Source organism: Podarcis gaigeae, assembly GCF_964106915.1.
Source record: "Podarcis gaigeae genome assembly, chromosome: 16".
Taxonomy (NCBI): Eukaryota; Metazoa; Chordata; class Lepidosauria; order Squamata; family Lacertidae; genus Podarcis; species Podarcis gaigeae.
The window spans coordinates 38,665,925-38,688,272 of record NC_139693.1 but is presented as its reverse complement, the minus strand read 5'-3'; the positions used below and the strand labels follow the sequence as shown (position 1 = coordinate 38,688,272).

General features: G+C 43.3%; 1 protein-coding gene across 12 annotated transcripts in view; it reads right to left on the bottom strand.

Moving 5' to 3' along the window:
* PITPNM2 (phosphatidylinositol transfer protein membrane associated 2) overlaps window positions 1–22,348 on the bottom strand; it is a 205,865-nt gene that overhangs the window by 49,228 nt on the left and 134,289 nt on the right. For all 12 annotated transcript variants that reach the window (XM_083716884.1, XM_083716878.1, XM_083716882.1 and 9 more), the window contains 6 exons: window positions 19,384–19,617; window positions 18,099–18,425; window positions 11,512–11,607; window positions 5,164–5,268; window positions 2,852–2,922; window positions 518–762 (listed from right to left, as the gene is read on the bottom strand). In XM_083716884.1, coding sequence (XP_083573010.1) covers window positions 518–762; window positions 2,852–2,922; window positions 5,164–5,268; window positions 11,512–11,607; window positions 18,099–18,425; window positions 19,384–19,617 — 1,078 coding nt within the window. The remainder of the gene's footprint in view (window positions 1–517; window positions 763–2,851; window positions 2,923–5,163; window positions 5,269–11,511; window positions 11,608–18,098; window positions 18,426–19,383; window positions 19,618–22,348) is intronic.

The following is a 22,348-nucleotide window of genomic DNA, read 5'->3' as shown; positions in this document are numbered from 1 at the left end:
AGGGCTGGACCACAATGGTGCTTTCACACAGCTGTCAACATCTCCTCTTTCTAAGAAGCAAGCAGTTGACTCTGTCTAGACTAACTTGATTGATTCACAGATTTCTCATGTCCCCTATGGAACTGTGCCATGTGAATTGCAGCGTAATTGGTCCAAAGGGGGCCTCTGCAGCTGCAGTGTAAAAAAGGGTCTGTCTGGAAGAGACAGAACAGTCAGACACAGAATGAGGAAGCCTCTCTGCCAAATCACAGATGCAGCTAAGGGTACATCTACACAACAAAAAAAGATGAGTTTTCTAAAGCTTAATAGTCATGGTTTCCTCTAGTGATACCAGGTGAGATGCTGCAAATTCTGTTTGAGATGTCTAGCCCAACTCACATATTCATGGTTCTCAGCAGGATATCCTGGGAGGAAGGAATAACTACTGAAATTGGTATAAATGTGCAGCATAGATCCATCTTTGTTCTCCCTCCCTCTTCCTCTTTCCCAGCCCCTTTAAGAAAACTCAGTAACTCACTTAGAGACAAGTGAAAATGCTTCAGAGCAGATGGCTGGGCAAGGGACCAATCTGATGGCTATGCGCCCAAGGGCCGCTGGGTAATGGACCCTAATGACAGTGTCAAAGGCAGTGGCTATGGTGTTGACATCCCCTTGCTTAGAGCTCTGGTCACCACTTCCTGTATCTAAAATGTTGCCTCCATGAAGCACCAAGAGCAGGACATGGATCTTGCTTGGCTGCACTAGTGGAGGCACAACCTCATCCTGAAAGAGAAAACAAGAAACACAAGACTAGTTTATAATGGCAGATATGGTTTTGAGGATCAAAGGCACTTCCATTTTTAAATATGCTTCATAAATAAAAACAGAGCATTACTTAGGCCCCCAGGGACATTCGCCTCTATATGGTGAGGCTACCTTGTTACCCTGTGACTCTTGCTTCCCAAATGTCCCTTTGTGGAATCTATTTTATTATGATGTCTGCATAATAACTGCAATACTGTGCCCCACACAATCATTATTGTTTCTTTATTGTTAGCCTTGTCTGCACGCTGTTGTATTGAAAACCCAATAAACACTTCTTCTTCTTCTTCTCTTAAGTGCTTCCTGAAGAAGAAGAAGCGTTTGGATTTGATATCCCGCTTTATCACTACCCGAAGGAGTCTCAAAGCAGCTAACATTCTCCTTTCCCTTCCTCCCTCACAACAAACACCCTGTGAGGTGAGTGAGGCTGAGAGACTTGTGACTAGCCCAAGGTCACCCAGCAGCTGCATGTGGAGGAGCGGAGCCGCGAACCCGGTTCACCAGATTACGAGTCTACCGCTCTTAACCACTACACCACACTGGCTCTCCTGCTGCAGAACAATTAATTATCAATTGACCAGAAACTTTTAGACTGTACAATATTATAGATAAGCAGGGTAGTTGAAATAGTCAAAGCCCCTGTTATTACTGGAAGAATCCAGCAGCACCAACAGTAGATGTTTGGACACTCTAAATGGCTGCACTTGCAGTATGTGAGATGATGATATATAAACAAAGGGATAAGCTGGAACAGTTACACAAAACATGAATTTCCTGGACCTCTTTCAATTCCTGATTGCTTTTATGTTCTGTTTGATGTATCCCTCTGCCTTAATTGTACACTGTGATTCTGCACGTTTACTCTCCTTTATAATTAAGCATCAGCGCACCATAAAAGCTGATGTTCTCATGCAACACAATGTTATTGCTAGGAGGGAAGACGAAAAGGGCAATGGCATTGCAAGTTGATTATGAAATTCAATAAAGTTTAAATTTTAAAAATTAGGTTATCAAGCTGGTATGTTTTCATCCCCTAGGAAGTCAATGGCCTTAAGAACAGAGGAGGCAACAACTTCTCTGCACTGAGGTTTACTTCAAAAACCCATTGTCAAAGCGGAGCCTGCAGGACAACCCTGACAGAAAAAGAAAGCAGCCCATTGCCGGATTTGGGGGTTTTCATTGAATCCACCGTGGATCCAGCACTACCTCTCATTGCTGGTGGATCCCTTGAATTCCTTCTAAACTTGCTCAGAGTAAAGAAATAGGTTTTCAATGAAGACACTGGCTGTGTACACACTGCTGGCTGAAAGAGCAGCTAGGTCGTTCTCTTTCCCAGCAATTTAGACAGGAGCTGGTTTAAGGGGGAAATGCATCAAGATGCAGTATTTCCTAACAACAGGATAGATACAGATAATGGATAACGCCATACATACACCACTTCCCAGACCTGCGGTGGGCATGCACAGCATGCAGAGTAAACCAGAGTGTGCATACGTCCACTATCAGTTTCTGGTGCTTTTCCATCAAAGCAGGGGTGGCCAGTGTCTGAAATTCTCAGAGATCACAGTACTCAGTGGCTACCACTCTGAGGGCAGGAACAATTTATATCCTATGTATAATGTTGTAAAGTTCTGTAATAAGATTGGCATGAACCAACAGCTTCAAGAATGTGGAGCACGTCCCCATGGCAATGCAGCAATGTATATGTGTGCGGGGGGGGGGGAGATTGAGGGTTTAATGTGTTCCCTAATAGATCCCTACCACCACCAAGAGGCAGACTGCAAGTGATATATGATACAAAAAGAGTAAGGAATGTTTCTTTTCCTTGCAGGGGAAACCAGGCAAAAGTGTGAATTGCACTGTGGTTAGATCAATTCAAGAGTCATATCTGGCCACAGGCTTCAGGTAGATTCCAGATTTTGTTGCCAGATCACAGCTGTAGGTATGGAGTGTTTCCGCTCAGAGGGACAAACGTGGATATAGAACACACATAAAAGCTGCACCTTTAAAAAATATAAGCCGGAAAAGGGAATTTATTTAGACACTGTACCTCAATGATGCTGAGCCTTTCCACGCTGGATCCAACATGGTATTCTGCTGCTGATTCAAGACATGGATCGTCTGGAAGGAAAGACGTATGCTCATATGAATTTGGGTTCTTTCCTCCACAGACCATGAGACATTCTAATACTTCCCAAGGTTTAGTACGTGAAGGGGTATCTGCCACTATTCTGCCACCATGTTTGCTGATATGGGAAAAAGGGAGAGAGACAAGGTGGGGACTGCTCCCAACTCTCCATTTTGGAAAATCTGCATAGAACAAGATCACAAAATGGCCAAACCTATGAACAGATGTAACAGGAGGAGATGTGAATTTCAAAAGTTTTTAAAGCTTTTTCTTGTGAAGGATCTTCCATTGTTACCTAGATTGAGAAGACAGGTTGGGGGAAGGGCTTATTAAGTGACTATCCACATTTATCCAATTTTTTTCAATTAGTAAATGCCTCACTCCACACTTTTCAAGGAGGCATCCCTGAAAATGAGCACTATCCTGTCAATTGCAGTGTTCCACTTTTCTTCCTTCTTCCCCACCCCTTTCTCTGTCCCCTTGCGCCACAGTGCAGCTGCACATGCCCTCCTTTTCTGTTGCTTTTTTCAGTCCATTGTGTTCCTGTGCACTTGCACACAATATGTTTTCTGGAACCCCCAAAGGGGTGTGCAACAAGTGAAAAATAAACTGTACTTTAAAGGTAAAGGGACCCCTGACATTAGGTCCAGTCGCGGACGACTCTGGGGTTGCGGCGCTCATCTCACTTACTGGCTGTGAGAGCCAGCATACAGCTTCCGGGTCATGTGGCCAGCATGACTAAGCCGCTTCTGGCGAACCAGAGCAGCGCACGTAAACACCGTTTACCGTCCCGCCGGAGCAGTACCTATTTATCTACTTGCACTTTCATGTGCTTTCGAACTGCTAGGTTGGCAGGAGCAGGGACCAAGCAACGGGAGCACACCCCATCGCGGGAATTCAAACCGCCGACCTTCTGATCGGCAAGCCCTAGGCTCTGTGGTTTAACCCACAGTGCCACCCACATCCCAAGACTGTACTTTAATTGCCATTAAAGAAAGACCACGCATACAGCCAATAATGTAGAACATTCGAGGTGGCAGTAGCACAAGTAGCAGTGAAGGAAGGGGGTTAATTTGGATGATGCACATTCCTGCATCATCCCCAATGCTTGCATTGTGGTTGCACATCCAACACACATTGGCACTGGAAAGGGAAAAAGGGAAACTGCTTTCGCTCACATATACCTAGCTGTTCACAATGCCCGTATGAGCACTGGAAGGGGACACCTAAGAAAAAATAGCATGGGGCAGGGAACCAGAAGTGCACAGCAACAGGCTCAGGAAAAAACTGGCAAATTTTACTCAAGGTGTGGGTGGAGACAGAAGGGGTGGAGGGGAAAGTGGAACACCCACAACATTGTGCCACAAGGAAAATTGTTTATCGTTCAGTTTTTTTATATATACCCAAAGACCTTCACAATAAACAAAGATGGCAAATCACACATCAAATGTCTATAAAAATCTACAGCATAAAAGTCTATAGCACAAAAGTTTACAGCATAAAAATTTAAAATTACACTGCATTATCAGAACTGGAACAAAGCTTCTTAGCTGCCAGAGCAAATTTGGCTACCAGATGTATAATTTGTAGATGTTTATCAGCTAAGAGTTCCACTATCACTTCCTGACAACCAATAAAGAATAGACACAAGGAAAAGTGTGTGTTTCTCTGTTCAGGAGTAAAAAAGAAAAAGAAAAAAAGAAGGGGAATTAATTTCTATTTGGGTTTTAAGTAGCCTTTCGTTTGTTCTGATACAATGGTAAAAAGCGGGGGGCATGTTGCGTTTCTGTGTCAGGATATAAATGAAAAGCTTTTGGACCAGTTCTATTGTTCCAGTGCAAATTCTAAGTAAGTGCAGGACGAATGGAAGCATGGACAGACCCCAACAGTGCACAACTACACTACAGGCTTTACTCTGGTTTTCTACCTGTCCCCCTCCACCACCACGCCAAAAACCCTGGGAGGGTAACAGCCTCATTCACTATAGAAGAATGGCTGAAAAATAACTGGACTTGGCTAAGGTGGCTAAGCTAACATGTTTTAATTAGAGAAATGTTTTTGTACACGTTGGAAGCCGCCCAGAGAGACAGGAGCAACCCAGTCAGATGGGTGGGATACAAATAATAAAATTATTATTATCATTATTAAAGGACCCGTCTTCTAACAGTAGAGCCATTCAGTGGAATAACTGTACAATACTCTCAGCTGCATCCCATTCCACACACAAAAATTACCTGGTACTTCTTCAGATTCTGGAGTTTCGATCTTATCCATGAGATCGTTTGAACTCCATTTGGTAATTTCTTTTGGGAACACCTCTTCATTCTCAGACAAGTCCTCTTTAAAGAGAGAGAAGAGAACAATTAGGTTCATAAATACAGACACAGAATATGGTGTCATGTGGTCTTTGTTAACACTGTGCCAGCTCTTAACAGCTGGAGGCTAGAAGGGCAGACATGGAGAGCTGGTGCTAAGAAAATCCACAGCAGTTCATAAGGCAGGGAAATCAAGAGGCTTTGAAAAATAAATCACAGAAAAAAGCCTTATCAGTTTCAAACACAAACAGGCGTTAACAGAGAATTTAAGGGCAATCGCTTTAAGCCATGTATTGACAAAGCAGAATCTTAACTATGGTTAATGTTGGGAGTGGTTTTTTGAGCTGCTTTGGAACTGCTATTGTTACACTATGTATTGCTTTGTGCTGTATTTTCTGTTTTCTTAATTTGTATGTAGCCATTTTACTGCATTGTAAAATTAAAAATTGAAAAGAAAAAAAGAGAGAAAACCTGCTCCAATTCAGCAGTAATGAGCAGGTTTTTCTAGGGGAAAGCAGCAAGACAAGTAGAAGTGTGGATGAACCCAAAGTCACAACAGCGGCAAGCAGAGGTGTGAGGGGGCAAATGGTGGCGAGATGGGGGGGTGGCATGGGGCGTTTAGAAATAAAGCATTGGTCTCTACGGGGACTCTCCTACCCACCAGTTTACCGAGGGTGCTGTGCCTTTCTGGAACAGGTTTGGAGGAGGGAATGAGAGGTTGAAGTGACAGGTGGCCTTTCAAGCCTTGGAACACAGGTAGCCCTGCTCCTGAGCACAGCCAGTAGCTTCGCAAATGGAGCTTCAGATTCTGATGAAAACTGATATGGCTCCAATTCCCATCAGCCCCAACCAGCACAGCCAATAATCAAGGAGGATGGGAGTTACAGTCCAACAATATCTGAAGAGTATCAGGTTGGGGAAGGAGGTTTTAGACAACACCGAGCTAGATAAACCAATAGTCTGACTTAATTTAAGGCAGATCCCTATGTTCCTGTTGTCCTTATAATACACCTGATAGCAACTGTGCACATGGAGAATAGATAAATGGATTGTACCTCCAACAAGGTTATTGACTGCTGAAAGAGAAGCTAGACAATTGAACTCTCTTCCTGTTTACCAATTAATTAACCAGCTAAAATAAAGATTACAAATGCAAGCAACTGCTGAAGTCTTTGCACTGGGGAAAATAACTCTTTCTCTGGGATAATGCCAAAGATAAATCATTAAATAGTCAGAACAGGGTTCAATGAAAAGATGATAAAGCTTGCCTACATCAGTACACTGGTGTCAATCACCCTTCTCACGGCTATGATTAACAACGTGCATATTTCTAATCTGCAATTAATGAAAGTATTGCACCAATTAATCCAACAAAGCTGGTGCATCTGTCGAATGTCATGCACAGGGTGCGGGGAGTATGCATTGTCAAAACCGTAAAGAACGAAGAGGAGTGAATTTACATTCCAGGCTTGTCCCTGCTACTTTATCTAAATATTGAACCCAGTTGCTTAGAAGGCTTAATTACAGCTCTCTCACTGCTGCTTACCATGATCACTGAATGGCTTCTTGCTCCCATTATTTGCATTTTTATGGAACAGTTATTCAGTGTTAATAATTCGGTTTGTCATACTTTGCCAGCAACTGAGAACATGTGAGAAGTCTTGCTATATATATATATATATATATATATATATATATATATATATGATCTTCTCCTTTTGTGAGAAGATAATGCAATCCTCATGCCTCTAATAAAAACAGCTAGAATATGTCTAGGATATTATTTGTTATGTGCCCACTTTCTTTCAAGAAGCTCATGGAAACAGTACATAATGGATTTTGCATGTGACCTCCTAGTGTAAAGGGGCTGCCCCCTCCCATCTTTACTCAGCTTCAGAAACAGACATCTACATTAAGATGCCTTATAGGGCAGTTATGCCTGGCTCCTCCGGGGTCTTTTGGGGGACCTATTATATTCCCCAGAAACAACTTCAGAGGCTTGGGCAATTGAAGCCCCTTGTGGATCACTTCCAGGAGACCTGTTTATTGAGCATTCATCCTGATGAGACAACTCTGGCTACTTATTGAGTAAGACTACATTGCCTCAAGCAAATGTTATTCTACAATTCCCAGTGCATTTCCCCATCACTTTCCTTATTGCAAAAAGTCTGTGTTGGTTTTTCTTTTGTTATTTAACAAAGAGAGAGTTTGTAGCACAAGAGCACCAAATAAGCTTTAATTGCACATCCTGAATTTCCTGTCACATGAAAGAATTCCATCTGCATAACTGTGACAGCCTGAAAGTGCCAAACACAGAGAGGGAGTTGCAGGGTCTATAATAATGCTGGATTCATGGGTATGGAGTACATGATCTTGTAAGGTTGAATTAGGAGACTAGAAATAATTAGATAAGGCACAAAGGTGTGGGTTTAAAATTAGAGTCACTTTATTAAATACAATGGCTGTTATGATCTGCATAGGGGAATGTGCAGGAAATATAAACTATCAGGCTCCTATACCTGTCATTGCTGTGACAGCCTACACTTAAGGGAGGAAAGGTGGTTTTAAATGCACCCCTCCCCTCAAGCCCATGTTAATCTACATCCACTTGGGCCCCCTCGATACATCCTTCATATTGTGCTTTCATGATCATTTGTGCTCGTGAAAGTATTGAGACAGTTATGCATAATCTCACTTTCAATACTGTTTGCACCTGCAAAAGTTTTGGGGTGGACTTACTGTTTGGTTTGCACTAAGTGTATGCCTTCCTACTGGAATTCTGTAACTTTTCATACCGCAGGTGTTCCAGTCCCATCCCATCCCCACACCACACATAGTGCAAGAGTGTCCCTCCAAAAAGTAATAATGCAATAAAATTGAGGAAACTTTGCAGAATAACTAATAAAGCAGAATGATGTGTAGACAGTCTAGTATAAATCTACCACTAATGCACTATTATGGAAGCGGGTGGTGCTGTGGTCTAAACCACTGAGCCTAGCGCTTGCTGATCGGAAGGTCGGCGATTCGAATCCCTGTGACAGGGTGAGCTCCTGTTGCTCAGTCCCAGCTCCTGCCAACCTAGCAATTCGAAAGCACGTCAAAGTGCAAATAGATAAATAGGTACTGCTCTGGCGGGAAGGTAAACGGCATTTCCATGCACTGCTCTGGTTTTGCCACATCACCCGGAAAAACTGTATGCAGACAAACGTTGGCTCCCTTGGCCAGTAAAGCGAGATGAGCGTCGCAACCCCAGAGTCGTTCGTGACTGGACTTAACTGTCAGAGGTCATTTATCTTTTTTTTAATGCACTATTATTATGTCAACGACATGTTGCAGAATGCAGGAACCATGTACAAATCCATATCCCATTGTTCTTCAACCTTGGGTCCCCTGATGTTGTTGGACTACAATTTTCATCATCCCTGACAATTGGCTAAGCTGGATGGAGATGACGGTTGTTGTAACCCAACAACAACTGGGGGAACCAAAGTTCAAGAACACTGCCTTATTCTATACAGGGTGTGAGAAGTCACAAGACAGCCTTCAGCATGTTACATGTATTTCCACGGCTGGTAATGCTCATCTCAAAGAAGAGTTCTGCATTAGGAACCCTGAATTCTTCTCTGGTTTGGATTTTAAACCACAAAACTATATTCAGCAAGACCTCTCTTGTTCCTTCTCCCTGTGACTGGGGTGCTGTGGGTTCCACAGGGAGGGGGGTTGGAGGAAGAGTGGGTGGCTGGGTTAAAGAGAGGGAGGCTGGGTGGGAGAGAGCCTTTTTCAGTGTTTACGTTACATTAGCTAGGGAGCAGATGAAGCTATTTCACAACTTTTGGAGAAATACTGAGGCTTACGTCCGAGCCAATTCAATGTTGGGCAGTCACAGGCAAGTCACTCACATTCCTCCAACATCTCAATCTCAAATCACCTCAAACGGGAATAAACATGGCCCATGCATTGAGAACAGGGCCCCTCTAGTATAGAACTGAAAAGCTTCCTTCAATGTACCTATCAAGAGTGCCTGGGATGTTTTTTAAAAAAGCAAAATCCCATGCACAATTGCTGAGGAGTTCCACTGAATTCAGCAGGGCTTACTTCCAGGTAAATATGCACGGGATCAGGTTGTTAAAATCTGTAAAGCATTTTCAAGTGAAAAAAGTGGTTGACAGAACAGAAATAAGAACGTTACTCTGTGTCACTATAATGCTATACTAAACCTATGATTATCTGAACATTCTGGAAGTATTCCAGACCAATTAGAACATAGAATGTTCCCTTGCAAATATAAATTACAATTACATTTATCCAAACGGTTGAGGTGGGGGAGTCCAAAACATTAGGATAATCAGTTGTCTCGACATGAGAATGCTATTGAGCAATGGTATGTGGTTTCACCAAAGAGGCTCTTAAGAGGCTCTCGTTGGTTCAGTTTTGCTAGTTCAAGAGATGTGCCTGCTGTATCATGATCAAGAAGTTCTGAAGGGTAGAAACTCAAAAACAAGACTTCCCTGCTCTCAAGAATCCCACTCAATACCCAAGTATAGAAGAGTGGTGGACTTCAGCCAGGGACATCTTAGGGCAAAGACAATTGCAGTGCTTGCAGAGCAGTGAACAGAAAAACACAAGAGGAGTCCTATTGGTTCAAACCAAAGGGCCATGCATTCTGGCAACCTGTTTCACCCAAGGACCCATCAAATGCCTCTGCAAAGACTAGAAGCAGGGCATGAAGGCAACAGCATTCTCCTGCTGTTGTTCTCCAGCATCTGGTATTCAGTGACACACTGTCTCTGAATAATAATAATAATAATAACAACAACAACAACAACAAGAAGAAGAAGAAGAAGAAGAAGAAGAACAGTAACAATAATAAGACCTTTTAGTTGCTTGTTACCTGAAGGTCTCCAAGTGACTTACAACACATTAAAAACAATCTACTGTATTTCCATTATTAAAGCCAGCTAAGCTGGTTGCCATCATTGCACCTTGTGGCAGTGGGGCTGGTTTAGAAGTACCCTTGGGGAAAACATATGTTAAGGAGACAACCTTCATCCAAAAGCAGGTAAAGAATGTAAAACAACAACAACCCTTCAGTCAATATGAACCAACAAAATATGAAAGCTATATAACAACCCAACCTATTGAACTACATTTGGTTTACACTTTTAGACTTATATCTTGGACTCAACTAGATTGTGATTTATATGCGTTGTATGTGCAATACAACATTGTGCCATCAGATGGCGATGAGGAGCCCCATTTTTCTCTACAGTACCTGTTTTCCCTGTTTAAATTTACAACACATTTTACTGAAACGCTTCTTTGATGTGTCTAGATCCAGCCCTTATTGTTCCGAAGAGCTTCCGTAGGAATCTATGGGGTTATCTTTTGTATCCTTAGGACAATTCTAAGAGGCATGCTTAGGCTGACACTTTCAGACTGCAAGCTTCCTGGCAGGGTCTTATAGTTTTTAACTGTTATTGTACAGCAGCCACTGTTTCAGGCACTTTTACAAAGAAAGTGATGCTAAGGAGGAGAGACAGCAATTGATCCAAGGCCACCTAACTGAGGAGATCTGAATCCATGCCTTCCTGCTCCAAATAGTCTAATGACTATACCGGACAACACTATCTCTAAAAAATAATATTTCTTGTCATCTATCTAAGCCAACAACAACAAGGTGACATCAAGTTACACTGAAGCAGACAAGCTGTTTATTACAGCCACACCTTTTCTGTCTGTCTGTCTGTCTGTCTGTCTGTCTGTCTGTCTGTCTGTCTTGCTGCATACCCTCCTTCCTCCCTTCCCCACACTATCACTCCCAGGGAAACATAGTGTTTCATAGGCTGCAAGCACGTCATAGCTATGGTAAATCATTAGGTATGGTAGATTAACTCACTTCAGGGAACAGACTTTGGGGCACCATTAACGGGCAGCAAATTATTAATGATTAAAAAAAATTTTTTACTATATTTTTACCACCAGGGGTGGGGAGGGTGGGTGCAGATGAGTGGGTCACTTCAGCTAGTAAACAAATGCATGTCTAAACTCAAAAGATGCATCTGGATGAACCTGAAAAGTGTCCACAATAACATAGAAAGGGTGGAGTGAGGAAAGTCCAGGCCTTCCATCTGGAGCGATGCTGAAGTGACACAGCTTCATCAGAGAAAGGACAGCTTCTCTCTCATGCAAATGGCTGCACATATACACCATGGCACCCACACACCCGTTAACACAGCTTAGCAGCTGCTCTTTCTATGCCCCACCTACCGTGTGCATCAAAGAATTCGTCGTCGGAGCTCTCGTCTGAATCTCTTGCAATGCTCTGCATTCTCCACTCCGATATGCTATGGCGCGAGGGGCTTGCTAGGAGAAACAGAATGGATTTGTGCAATCAGCGATGCTCAGGAAAAAGCAAGGGAGGTTCTATCATGCCCTCTGTGGCAGAGGCACACTTCGGTGGTCTTGGTGGAAATGTGTCCCCTAAGTGGGGCACACAGCAGACCCAATGATGCCAGTGTGATATCAAACTTTCCTCCCTTAGTCCTGCATAGTTTATGATTTTTAAAACCCATCGCCGAGACGCCACAGCAGTCTGCAAGCCTCCGCTGCTGTTTCCAAAGAGCAGCTATCTATTTATAAGCATCGGAAGGATGTGTAAAATCATTTCTGTTTTACAGGTTTGCAATTAAAAAAAGGAAGCTGCCTGATTATACATGGTCTTCTCCTCAAAAATCACAAGGACCGCAAAAGAAATATATTTTATCAGGAAAGCAGATATTCACAATGGTATCTGCAAGCTTTTGAGTCACAAAAGACTCCTTCTCACACTGAATATTGAAAAATAAGAAGACAGAAGGAGAGAAGGGAAAGGGCAATGCTGGGACTGATGTTAGACCACATGTCAAAGTATTTACACTTTAAACTCCAGCTGTTGAGTCTTGACTGAGGCCGTATTTTATGGCTTTCTGTGGCAGTTGCCTCTATGAACCAAGCTGTTTGTTGGTAGTGGCATGCAACCAGGTGAAGAGCACTCTCTTTGAATCACCACATTTTAGTGGCAAAAGGCAAGGTGGTTTCTCCACACAGTGAGATGCAAAAGAGATGAACAGGCATGTGCAACTTAAAGTGACCTCTGTGGGGGTTGCTGTGCAGTTTGTGCCACCCATGAAAAGTGCTCACTGGCCACCATGGAGTGTTTCTGCTCCAGAATTTTGGAAACTCTCCTCAGGCAAAGCATTCCCAGTGGTCCAATTAAAACAGAAGAAGCAAACCGAGAATTCTCTTGCACTGCCCCTGGCATCTTGGGTGCTACTTAGTTGTGCTCCCCCCCCCCCCGGCAGTTAGCTGTTTTATGGAAAGGCAAATTTGGCTGCTACAATCAGGACCAGAAAAGCAGTGTGCAGCTCAGTGGCGTAGCGTGGGGGGGGTGCAGGGGGGCCGGCTGCACCGGGCGCAACATCTGGGGGTTAGGGTTAGGGGCGCAAATCCACGGGTTAGGGGGTGCAAATTACTTGCCTTGCCCCGGGTGCTGACAACCCACGCTACGCCACTGGTGCAGCTCCAGTGGTTAAAGAAAGCTTAACTGCGTTCTGCTGTCAGTCCACTCAAAATTACCCTCTCTGTGGGAGCCCTATAACTTTCCCCCTGCAGGGACGGAATCAGCCTGAGTGTGGTTTTGAGTGGACAAATGGAAGGAAGGAAAGGGCTAGCATCTCCTTTTCCTACTCCTGATGGCTACCTCTGAGACAGCTTTCAATAAAAACCACCACCAAAATAAACAAACCAACTCCAAACCCATCAGGAGTAATAAAAATAAAAAGCAAGCACTGGCTTGTAGGAATATTGAGAAATCTTTCTGTTTCACTTTCCTAGTTTCTGATGCTTCCACAGTTAAATTCAATTCTCCACATCTCTGCAGCAATTTGTGAATTCTTCAGCATTTTAATGTGAATTTCTCCCAACGTAAAAATTTTTTTACACTGTTTTGACCAATACACACTTTTGCAAGCAATTTGACCTAATATAAAGCATTCCTGAATGTTATTTGAACTAATATGAACATTTTAAATCCTCCACCCCCAATATTTGCAGTTTTATACATACTATTTGGTTGGAGAACTGCATTGCAAAATTCAGAGAAGAGCAAATTTTGAACGATAGCTATGTTTTGGTTTGCATATTGATCCGAGAAGTACAGATTAGATTATTTCTGATTAAAATGCAAGCAAAACAGAATTTCTCATCCACCCCTATTGACATAACACTTATACTTTGGCCCAAGAATGGCAGTGCTATTGTGCTGCTGGACATTTCGCCAGAGCCCTTATCTGACCTCAGCACTCCCCTGAGGAAACCCTGGTTTTGTTCCCCTTTTCCTTTATCCCCACTTAGTGAAGGTTGGCATTGCTGGGTAACAGACACTAGAGAATCCACACTAAATGCTACAACCACATATAATCTAATAAAGGCAGCCAAATAGCTTTTAGCGTATTAAACTCACATGGAGCCACCCAGAAGACATGTAGTGGTTCACATTAAATGACATACCAGCAAGAAAAACTCATTTATTATTGTACCACCAGAAGGCAGCCACACGTGCTGGGTAATAATAATAATAATAATAATAATAATAATAATAATATTTATACCCCGCCCATCTGGCTGAGTTTCCCCAGCCACTCTGGGCAGCTCCCAATCGAGTATTAAAAACAATACAGCATTAAATATTAAAAACTTCCCTAAACAGGGCTGCCTTCAGATGACTTTTAAAAATAGGATAGCTGCTTATTCCCTTGACATCTGATGGGAGGGAGTTCCACAGTGCGGGCGCCACTACCGAGAAGGCCCTCTGTCTGGTTCCAATGGCTTTGGATTCTACTTTTACTAATTGTCATGTAGAAAGGCCACTGCTGTAACACTCCCACCTCGCCACTGGATCAACTGTGTAGCTAATTATGGCTTCAGCATTCACTCTGTCACCCCTGACTATTCCACCCCATTCCTTTAGGAATAAGGGAGCCAAGTGATTGACAGCACACAGCTAAACCACACTGGACTGACGTCAATGGCCCTCGCATAACAGCTGCTAAAAATAGAACAGATAATAATACAGGCGTGCGTGCGACAAGGGTCCCCGCTTACACCAGGGGTCTCGCTTATACAGCAGAGGACTGATCGAGCCCTCATGCAGGAGACAAAAGAAGCCGCTTTCATCTCATCTGTATCAGCAGGAAACTTGAGGAGCAGCTCCCTTGGTGGTCATGCATGCAAATGTGTGGCCATCTCCTAAAAAAGCTGAGGAGGAGATTAAAAAGACTCTCATGATGTGCTTCCCTAACTTGACACTGCAATTCGCTTCTCTCACTGGCCAGATCCAGTCTGATGGGGGCGCCTGGCTAGCAAAAAGGCCATGATGCAGAGGGGTGTGCTGGATATGCTCATGGCTTAGCTCTGCCAAGAGTCAGGTGGAGGATCGCTGGGCCTTCTGGGAGTGGGTTGTCAGGACAGTCCTGTAGTGAACATCCTGCTCTGTGCGTATGAGATTCCATGCAGCTTTCTGCATGCATGCAACTGTGGAAAATGACCGACCGCTGGGTACCAAAGCCAGTGCTTCTCAAAAATGCTGAGCCAGAGCTCCACCTTTTAAATGTGTTGTTCCTGGACTCAGCACCACAGATGAGTGTGCAGTGGCCCTTGTGTGCAATTGCAGCCCTCTGTGGTGCACAAAGATCTGTGTATCAGGAGCACTAACCTAAAACTGATTTTAAAAGTGGAATGGAACAAATTACTCCCCCCCCCCCATTCTAGAACTAAGCACAGAGAAGCACCCTAAGAGCAAAACAACAGCTCTTTGTTCCAAATCAGGGTGTTATGATGAGGCAGTGGAAGAAAAGTTGTCCCACAAATCCACCACAGATTAGTATGGCCTTCTCTAAATGACGATTCATTCCAATCACACATTGGAATGGGAGAAGGCTCCAGTTGACTCAGGATCCTATCTCATCTTTAAATTGTCTCTTTCTCCCCCTCCAGTGAGCACAGAAATGCTCCCTTGCGAGACCAGGTTTGCAACGCAGTTTGAGCTCCGTTTTATTAATTTATAATCCTTGGAGAGAAAATTGGGGGGGGGGGAGGTGTTGATAGTGAAAACACCTTAATGTATAAACATGGTGTGGTACCTTTGCTATGGTCACTGGATTCCAAAGAGCTCCAAAACAGGGGATTAAAGGATCCAAGCAATAATAGAGCCTCTTGGATGAGTGTCGCTTGTTTTATGTCTAGCATTTCACATTAGACAAGCACATGTCCAGGAAAAGCACATCGCTTGAGGCAGTCATGCCACAGCAGAAGTTTCCATGCCTGGTAAATCACTAAGCATTTCTATCGCTCCTACCCATCACCCACACTTTCCAGTGTACAACCCTGCTCCTCTTGCCAGATAGAGAATGTGCCCTGACAAAACCCTGATGCCATGAAGCTATGGCTGTCACACAATTAAAGTAATCTTAGCTGATGAATCATATTAGTAGGTTAATCAATTAATTGATTAAATCTGCATACATTTGCACATAAGGGGGGAAAACACATAAGCCGAGAGCTGTTGCCCTCTGTTTCTGCTTGCATTCAGTCTTCCCATGGGCACCTGGTTGGACACTGTGAGAAGAGAGGACTGGACTAGATGGGCCCTTGGCCTGATCCAGCAGGGCTCTTCTAATGTCCTTTGTGATAAGACGTATATTTTAGTTTTATGGTCATCACATCTTAGAAGAGGCATTCCCCATTATGTCTCATATCACAGAATGCCCCTTCTAAGACAGCACTTGCCACCTACAGTTTTTATAACTACTGGAATGCAAAATAAGCTTGAAAACATTAATGTCAGTTGCCTGACTAACCAGGGACACTTCGTTGGACAAACAAATTGACTTTGGCTGACAAAACAAAGCAACCCTAAAAGAAGCACTTGGCATATCTGGATTCCTCTGTGTTCTAGTGGTGGAAAAAAGACTGGTGGTTACAAAACGTGATAGCTACAGAGCAAGTATGAGAAACTTGTGACCCTCCAGATATTGTTAGGTTATCATCCCTCACCATTGGCCATGATGGCTGGGACTAAGGATCTGTACATTTTGGTTTTCTCGGTGTCTCATTTTCACAGTCTCAAATCCAGTTCTCTACAATTTGCAAATTCTTTTTTTTTTAAATTCCTCATAAAAATTCCTCAGCATTTTAGTCCAAAACCCTCCTAATAAACACATTTTTATATGCAATTCTGACTAATGGACATGTTTTTGCAAGCAATTTCCCCCTAATATAATGCATATTTGAATGTTATTTCAAATAATATCTTCATTTTCATGCACAACTGTCCTCTAATATATGACTTTTTTGAACATTGTTTGGGGAATTACAGTGTGAATGTTGAAGGATAGGTGTTTTTCAGTTTCTATATTGTTTCAGAAAGTGCAGATGTTAGAGGATCAGCTTTAAATTCTTCCTGAATTATTTTTTCCTGCATTCTGATCTGTGACTAATGAGAACCGGTGTCCAATAACATCTGGAGGGCCACAGGTTCCCCACCCCTGATTCAGTGCCATGATTGTCCAGTCTGGACACTCACCCTGTTATACTTCTGCTTCATACGGTTTGTGTTTTTGCAGTGTTTAAAAGATTTGTTTGACCAGATCTTTAGCAGACAGGCAAAAGAACCAACTGTACACTATAGACCATGATAGCTCTATTATACAGACCATATTGGGGGGGGGGGGGCAAATCCACTACTGTCTCACAATGAAGGATGGCTGGAAAAGAACACCAACAAGGAAGGGAACCTGACCCACTGGGACATTTTCTTGGCCTGTAGCTTTTCAAAGGAACGAAACACCTCTAGGTTGTAAACCTATAAAGAATTCATGCTGATGTCAGTCAGGGAGTATAACATTTCTTCAGAATAGAATCAGCTTCTACCGAACTAAAAGGAAACTCTCTCAGGAATGCCTGCTATGGTCTACAAGGGCCATGGAAACGTCTTCCATTCACTGTTTGAAGAGCACATCAGGAATGCAAGAATGTTCGTTTTGGGTTGGGATAAACCCAGACTTGGTTAAAGCAAATGTCCTATCTTGGTCCTCAGAAGCAGGTATACTTTGGAGAGCATGGCCTACTGGTTTCATCAGAGCTGGGCTTGGATCTTGGAATTGTGGGATCAAATCCTATCTCTTCCAGGGTCACTATATAAAGCATATCTCCACTGAAGGAAAACAGGGTCGGTAGTCAATTGCTTCCCAATAAACGGCAGTAATTTGAGGGGGTGAGTGGCTAGCAATTAGTGATTGGAAGAAACTGATTCAGTTCTCATTTAAAGCCAAATTTATCAAATCTGTACTTTCCAAACAATATGAAAACTGAAACAAAGCCTACATAATTCTACATAATTTGCACTTATCTGAATTTTTCAGTGAAGTTCTCCAACCAATCAAGTTTCACAACAAAGCACACGCCAGGCAGAAATGAACATACAAATCAATGCTGAGGGATTTGGAGGAAAGGAACTGTAATAGGCAGGATGATTCCATAATGCTTCCTCTAGCAGGAAACCAGCCATTAACACCTTACAGAGAGGGAACTAGTCAGTGGTGGCCCTTGGCTCATTTTGGTGGTGGATAGAGGCTGGAGTGTGACAGCTTCTAGCACCCCACCCACCACAACACACAAGCAGGTGCTGTGGCACTGCACTGCATCACTCTTTCAGCTTTATGCCACAACCAAACGCTATGACTCTGTACATCAACCTTCAGAAGTTGTCAGCTACATACTCTGTTCCTTTTGAAACTAACCAGGTGGGTGTGACTCACCTTCTCTTTTTGAAGAGGACTTGGAAGACGTCGACCACTGCTTGGTCAGCACTCTCCCCGGCAAGGCTTCACCGATATTGCTAGCAGTGTCCACCGCCTCGGTGGATGGAGATATGGCCTTTGTTTCCGTATCATTCTCATCCAGAGGGTCTTTGGGAAGGTGCTGCTCCAGCTCGCTCTCATTGCAGCTGAACTGGGCCATCTTCTGCGCCAGCATCAGTTGTGCCTCCTTTTCCAGCTGCCGGATGTCCTCAATGGTAAGCCCGTACCATTCATCCTGCCAGCACCAAGCTTGCCTGTGGGCCCGAACCATCACCTTCCGCAAGCCTTGGGGTTGGAGACAGGGAGACACAAAAATTTTCAGCAAGCCACTGATCTAGCTAATAAGAACACACATTAGGGGGCATCACCACATTTCAACCCATTGTTGATCAACAAAAGCTTCAGTGCTACACTTGGACGCTGATTCCTGTACATACCCAGATCTCCCCTCCTGGAATTCTGGACTTAGGAAGGTTTATGTTTTTCTTAATAAATCTTGAATGCCTCCATAACATTCTGTAAGCTAGACCTCTGCTCAACATATGGCCTAGAGTTCTAGCCTTGGCTTTTCCCCCCTGGGGTTCTGCAAGGACTCTTTGATGTATTTGAGGACATAAAGTTGCAATGCAGTCTCCAGGGCTGGCCCTACCATTAGGCAGAGTGAGATGGCCACTCCCAGTGCTGGGTGCTGGGGTGTGTGGGGCAGCGGAAATGTGTTGGAAGCCAGAGCCTGCCTTGTATGTGTAAGCTAGATGCTGCCCTCAGGTGTGGTGGACAAAGGTGTCTTATCACCAATGTTGAAATAAAGTTAAATTGCTAGCCTGGCTGTATGTGGAATGGGTGTGTGTTTCAACTTATCTTTAATCTCAGGCAACAAAATGTATTTGGCCAGTCCTTGCATTCTCCCATCCAAGCACTGACCAGAAACTACTTAGTTTCCATAAGGCTGCCATGTCATGTGCCTTCAGATCATGCCCTGAACGAGTTCATGCAGATTTAACTGGAACTTTGTTCTTGGGCTTAGCTTTGGTCTGGCTCTGGGGCCAAGCCCTGCCAGCACCCTCCTAACACCAGCCCTTGGTAGGAAGGTGTGGTCTATGGGTGAGCCCAGGGACAACAAACACAGTGGCCCTCCAAATTGAGTTCAATTCCCATCAGCCTCAGGCAGCTTTTCAAGATTCTTCCATAATGGCTGAGCCAGGAGCAAATATGCTGAGCAGAGCTCAAGGAGTTAAAAACTTACCAACATCATGAATGAAGCGCTCAATTTTAGACTGCATCCCCCAATATCTGAATTCCACCTTGCACAGCTTGTATGCACACATCATAGGGTATCTCCCAGGGTTGTTCTTGTGCTCTTTGATCCAGTCTTCTGACAGAGGACCCCTTGTGGTCTTCACTGATTTATATAGCTTTGGATCTTCTTCTGATTTGTATTCGTGTGGAGGGATGGGATCTTTAACAATATCAATGGGATCTAAGTCCAGAAAAGTAGTTTAAACAAAAACATTGAAGTGAATGGAACTCTAAACATAATTTCATCAAAGCTTTGTTTTGTTTTGATAACTGTTTAGACTTAAACAACTGGTATTTAAACACTTTACACAAGTGAGTCAGAGGCTGGCGTTTCCTTTCTCTGAAGAAGTCTCAAAGAGAAACTTTACTCCAGGTGTGTGTGTGTGTGTGTGTGTGTGTGTGTGTGTGAAGCAGGCAATCAGAGAATTCTCTGTACAATTTGACCACAACATCTCTTCTGAAAAATGCTATGTCTCAGAGGTTTAAATCATAGAACAAACAAATTGGCTACATCAACATCAATTGACCATTTTCTAATGTGGTTGTAGAACACAGACGATTTAAACTGGAGTTCCACAAGTTTCTACAGTATGAAGGTCAAACAGACCGAAAACAACATGTTGTTGCTCATGTGCACCAGGAATCATTCATATAGGTCAGGACTTGTAGGACATTAACAGCAGGTTGAAATTTAGGATTTAGAAATATCAGAAGCTGCCTTAGTCAGACTATTGATCCATCTACTGTAGTATTGGCTACATCAGCTGTCCCCAACTTGGTGCTCTCCAAAGGTTCCTGACCTTTGAGCATGCTGGTTGGGGCTGGTGAGAGCTGGAGTCCAAAACATCTGGAAGGCATCAAGTTGGTGAAGGTTGTATAGAACAGCTTGGGAACTGCTTCTTTGTGGGAAGTAATGACTGTTAAAGTGGTATAAAAGTACCTTAAATGTACAGTGTGAATATGACCTTATTATTTACTGTAGGTGTGGAGAACCCTTGGTCCTTCAGCTATTACTAGACTCCAATTCCCATCAGTCCCAGCCATCATAGCCAATGGTCAGGGAAGGATGGGGCTGAAGTTCAACAGGTTCCCTCATGCCGATTTAACAGAAGGAAGGGAAGAATCTAAATTTTCTGCATTAGACACAAAGCAGCTGGCAGCCCCACAGACAGTGCAGACACACTGTTTTGTTTGCTAATGCTCCACCACAGTCTTCCTGCAGCTCACATTTTCTGCCTTTTTAAGCCTTGAGAGTTATTTAACAAACACTTAAACAAAGGGAAGAGGTTTCATACAAATGTAGTAGAACTAATTAACTATCCTCTTAAATAAACCTTTATGCAGAAACTGGTGTCAGGGGTACATTTATAATTCAGGTTGAAAAACGTCTCAGCATTTCAGTTAATTTTCTCAGAGAATTAACTGGTCTGTGGGTTCCGAATGACACATCCATCACCATCAACTGAGCATGGACGACTGAGGTGTTATTGCTACACTAGTGCTAATCAGGTGTTCTTTACAAGGAGATGCAGTCAATAAGTTGGCTCCAGAGACTTGCCTTTGCCATAATCTTGGGCTTCCCTGAAGCCTGCTTCTGTGTGGATGGTGAGGCTCCACACTCACTTCAGAACTTTGGAAACAGAGGGAATGATATTTGGGTGAGTACTGGCTGTTCAAACAAAGCAAGCAAGCTTTTGCCTGATTATGTTCAGGAATGCTTTAAAGATTGAGATACAGTTCAGCGGTGCCAGGAGGATTTACAAGTCTCCAAGCAAAAGCACCAGCCCTCCCAAATATTGACGCTGGACAAGTCAAAGCAGTTCACTGACATCACCAGACCCTGTGCTTCCTCTCTGCCTCAGCCAGCAAGTTCTGGACTTGGTGTGGCAGAGACTGCAGCCAAAACTAATTAAGATATCTGCTGTCACCGGCACACTCACGCACCATGTGTTTGAGGCCCAGGAACAAACACCAGCTTCACTCTATTTTCTTGGTGGTCCAGAATGCAATCCTTAAGAAAGAGCCCAGAGATGAAGTGCATATTCCCTAGTTCCCAAATCTGTGTTCTGACACTCAAGAATGGTACCTTTGTCACCTAGTAATGAGGAATATGACTTTGATATGTATGGATGGCACACAGTGAATGTCCAGAATGGGGGAACATTAACATTCAGATGGTGACAAACATGTTGATTCCCTGTCACCTCATCCTCTCTCTCTCGGCATTTCCATCTATCTCCCAACTTTCCACTGTAGAATTTGATGTGTATGCCCCTCAGGGCAGCAGCTTGCTTTTTGCATATGCTAAAGCACCATGCACATTGGCACTATAATATGCCCTGCACTGAGTTAAACAATTGCTCAATCTAGGGATGAGAAACCTCAGGCTTAGGGGATGAATGCAGTTCCTTGACCTCTGTCCCTGGCCTTCCTGAGCACTCCCCATCCATCCAAATTCTTCAGCATTTTAATGCTATTTATCCTAATAAAGACATTTTTGGAAAGTATTCTTTTGAATTTTATCCATACAATCCATATAACAAAATAGAACTTCATGAGACAAACATAAAAACTGCAGGGTTCCATCCTAGGCCCATTGCTGTTCATTTCTTTTTTTAAAAAATAAACAACTTATATGAAGGAATTGCCCATCAAATTTGCAGATGACACCAAACTGGGAGGAGTAGCTAATGCCACAGAAGACAGAATTCAAGATTACCTTCTCCTTAATAGACTGGAGAACTGGGCCCACACTAACAAAATGTATTTCAATAGGGACAAAATTAAGGTCATTTAGTCAGGAAGAATCAGCTGCACAAATTTAAAACATCTGGCTTATCAGTAGTCCATATGAAAAGGATCCAGGGGTCTTAGTAGATCACACACTTAACATGAGTCAAGAGTGTGATGCA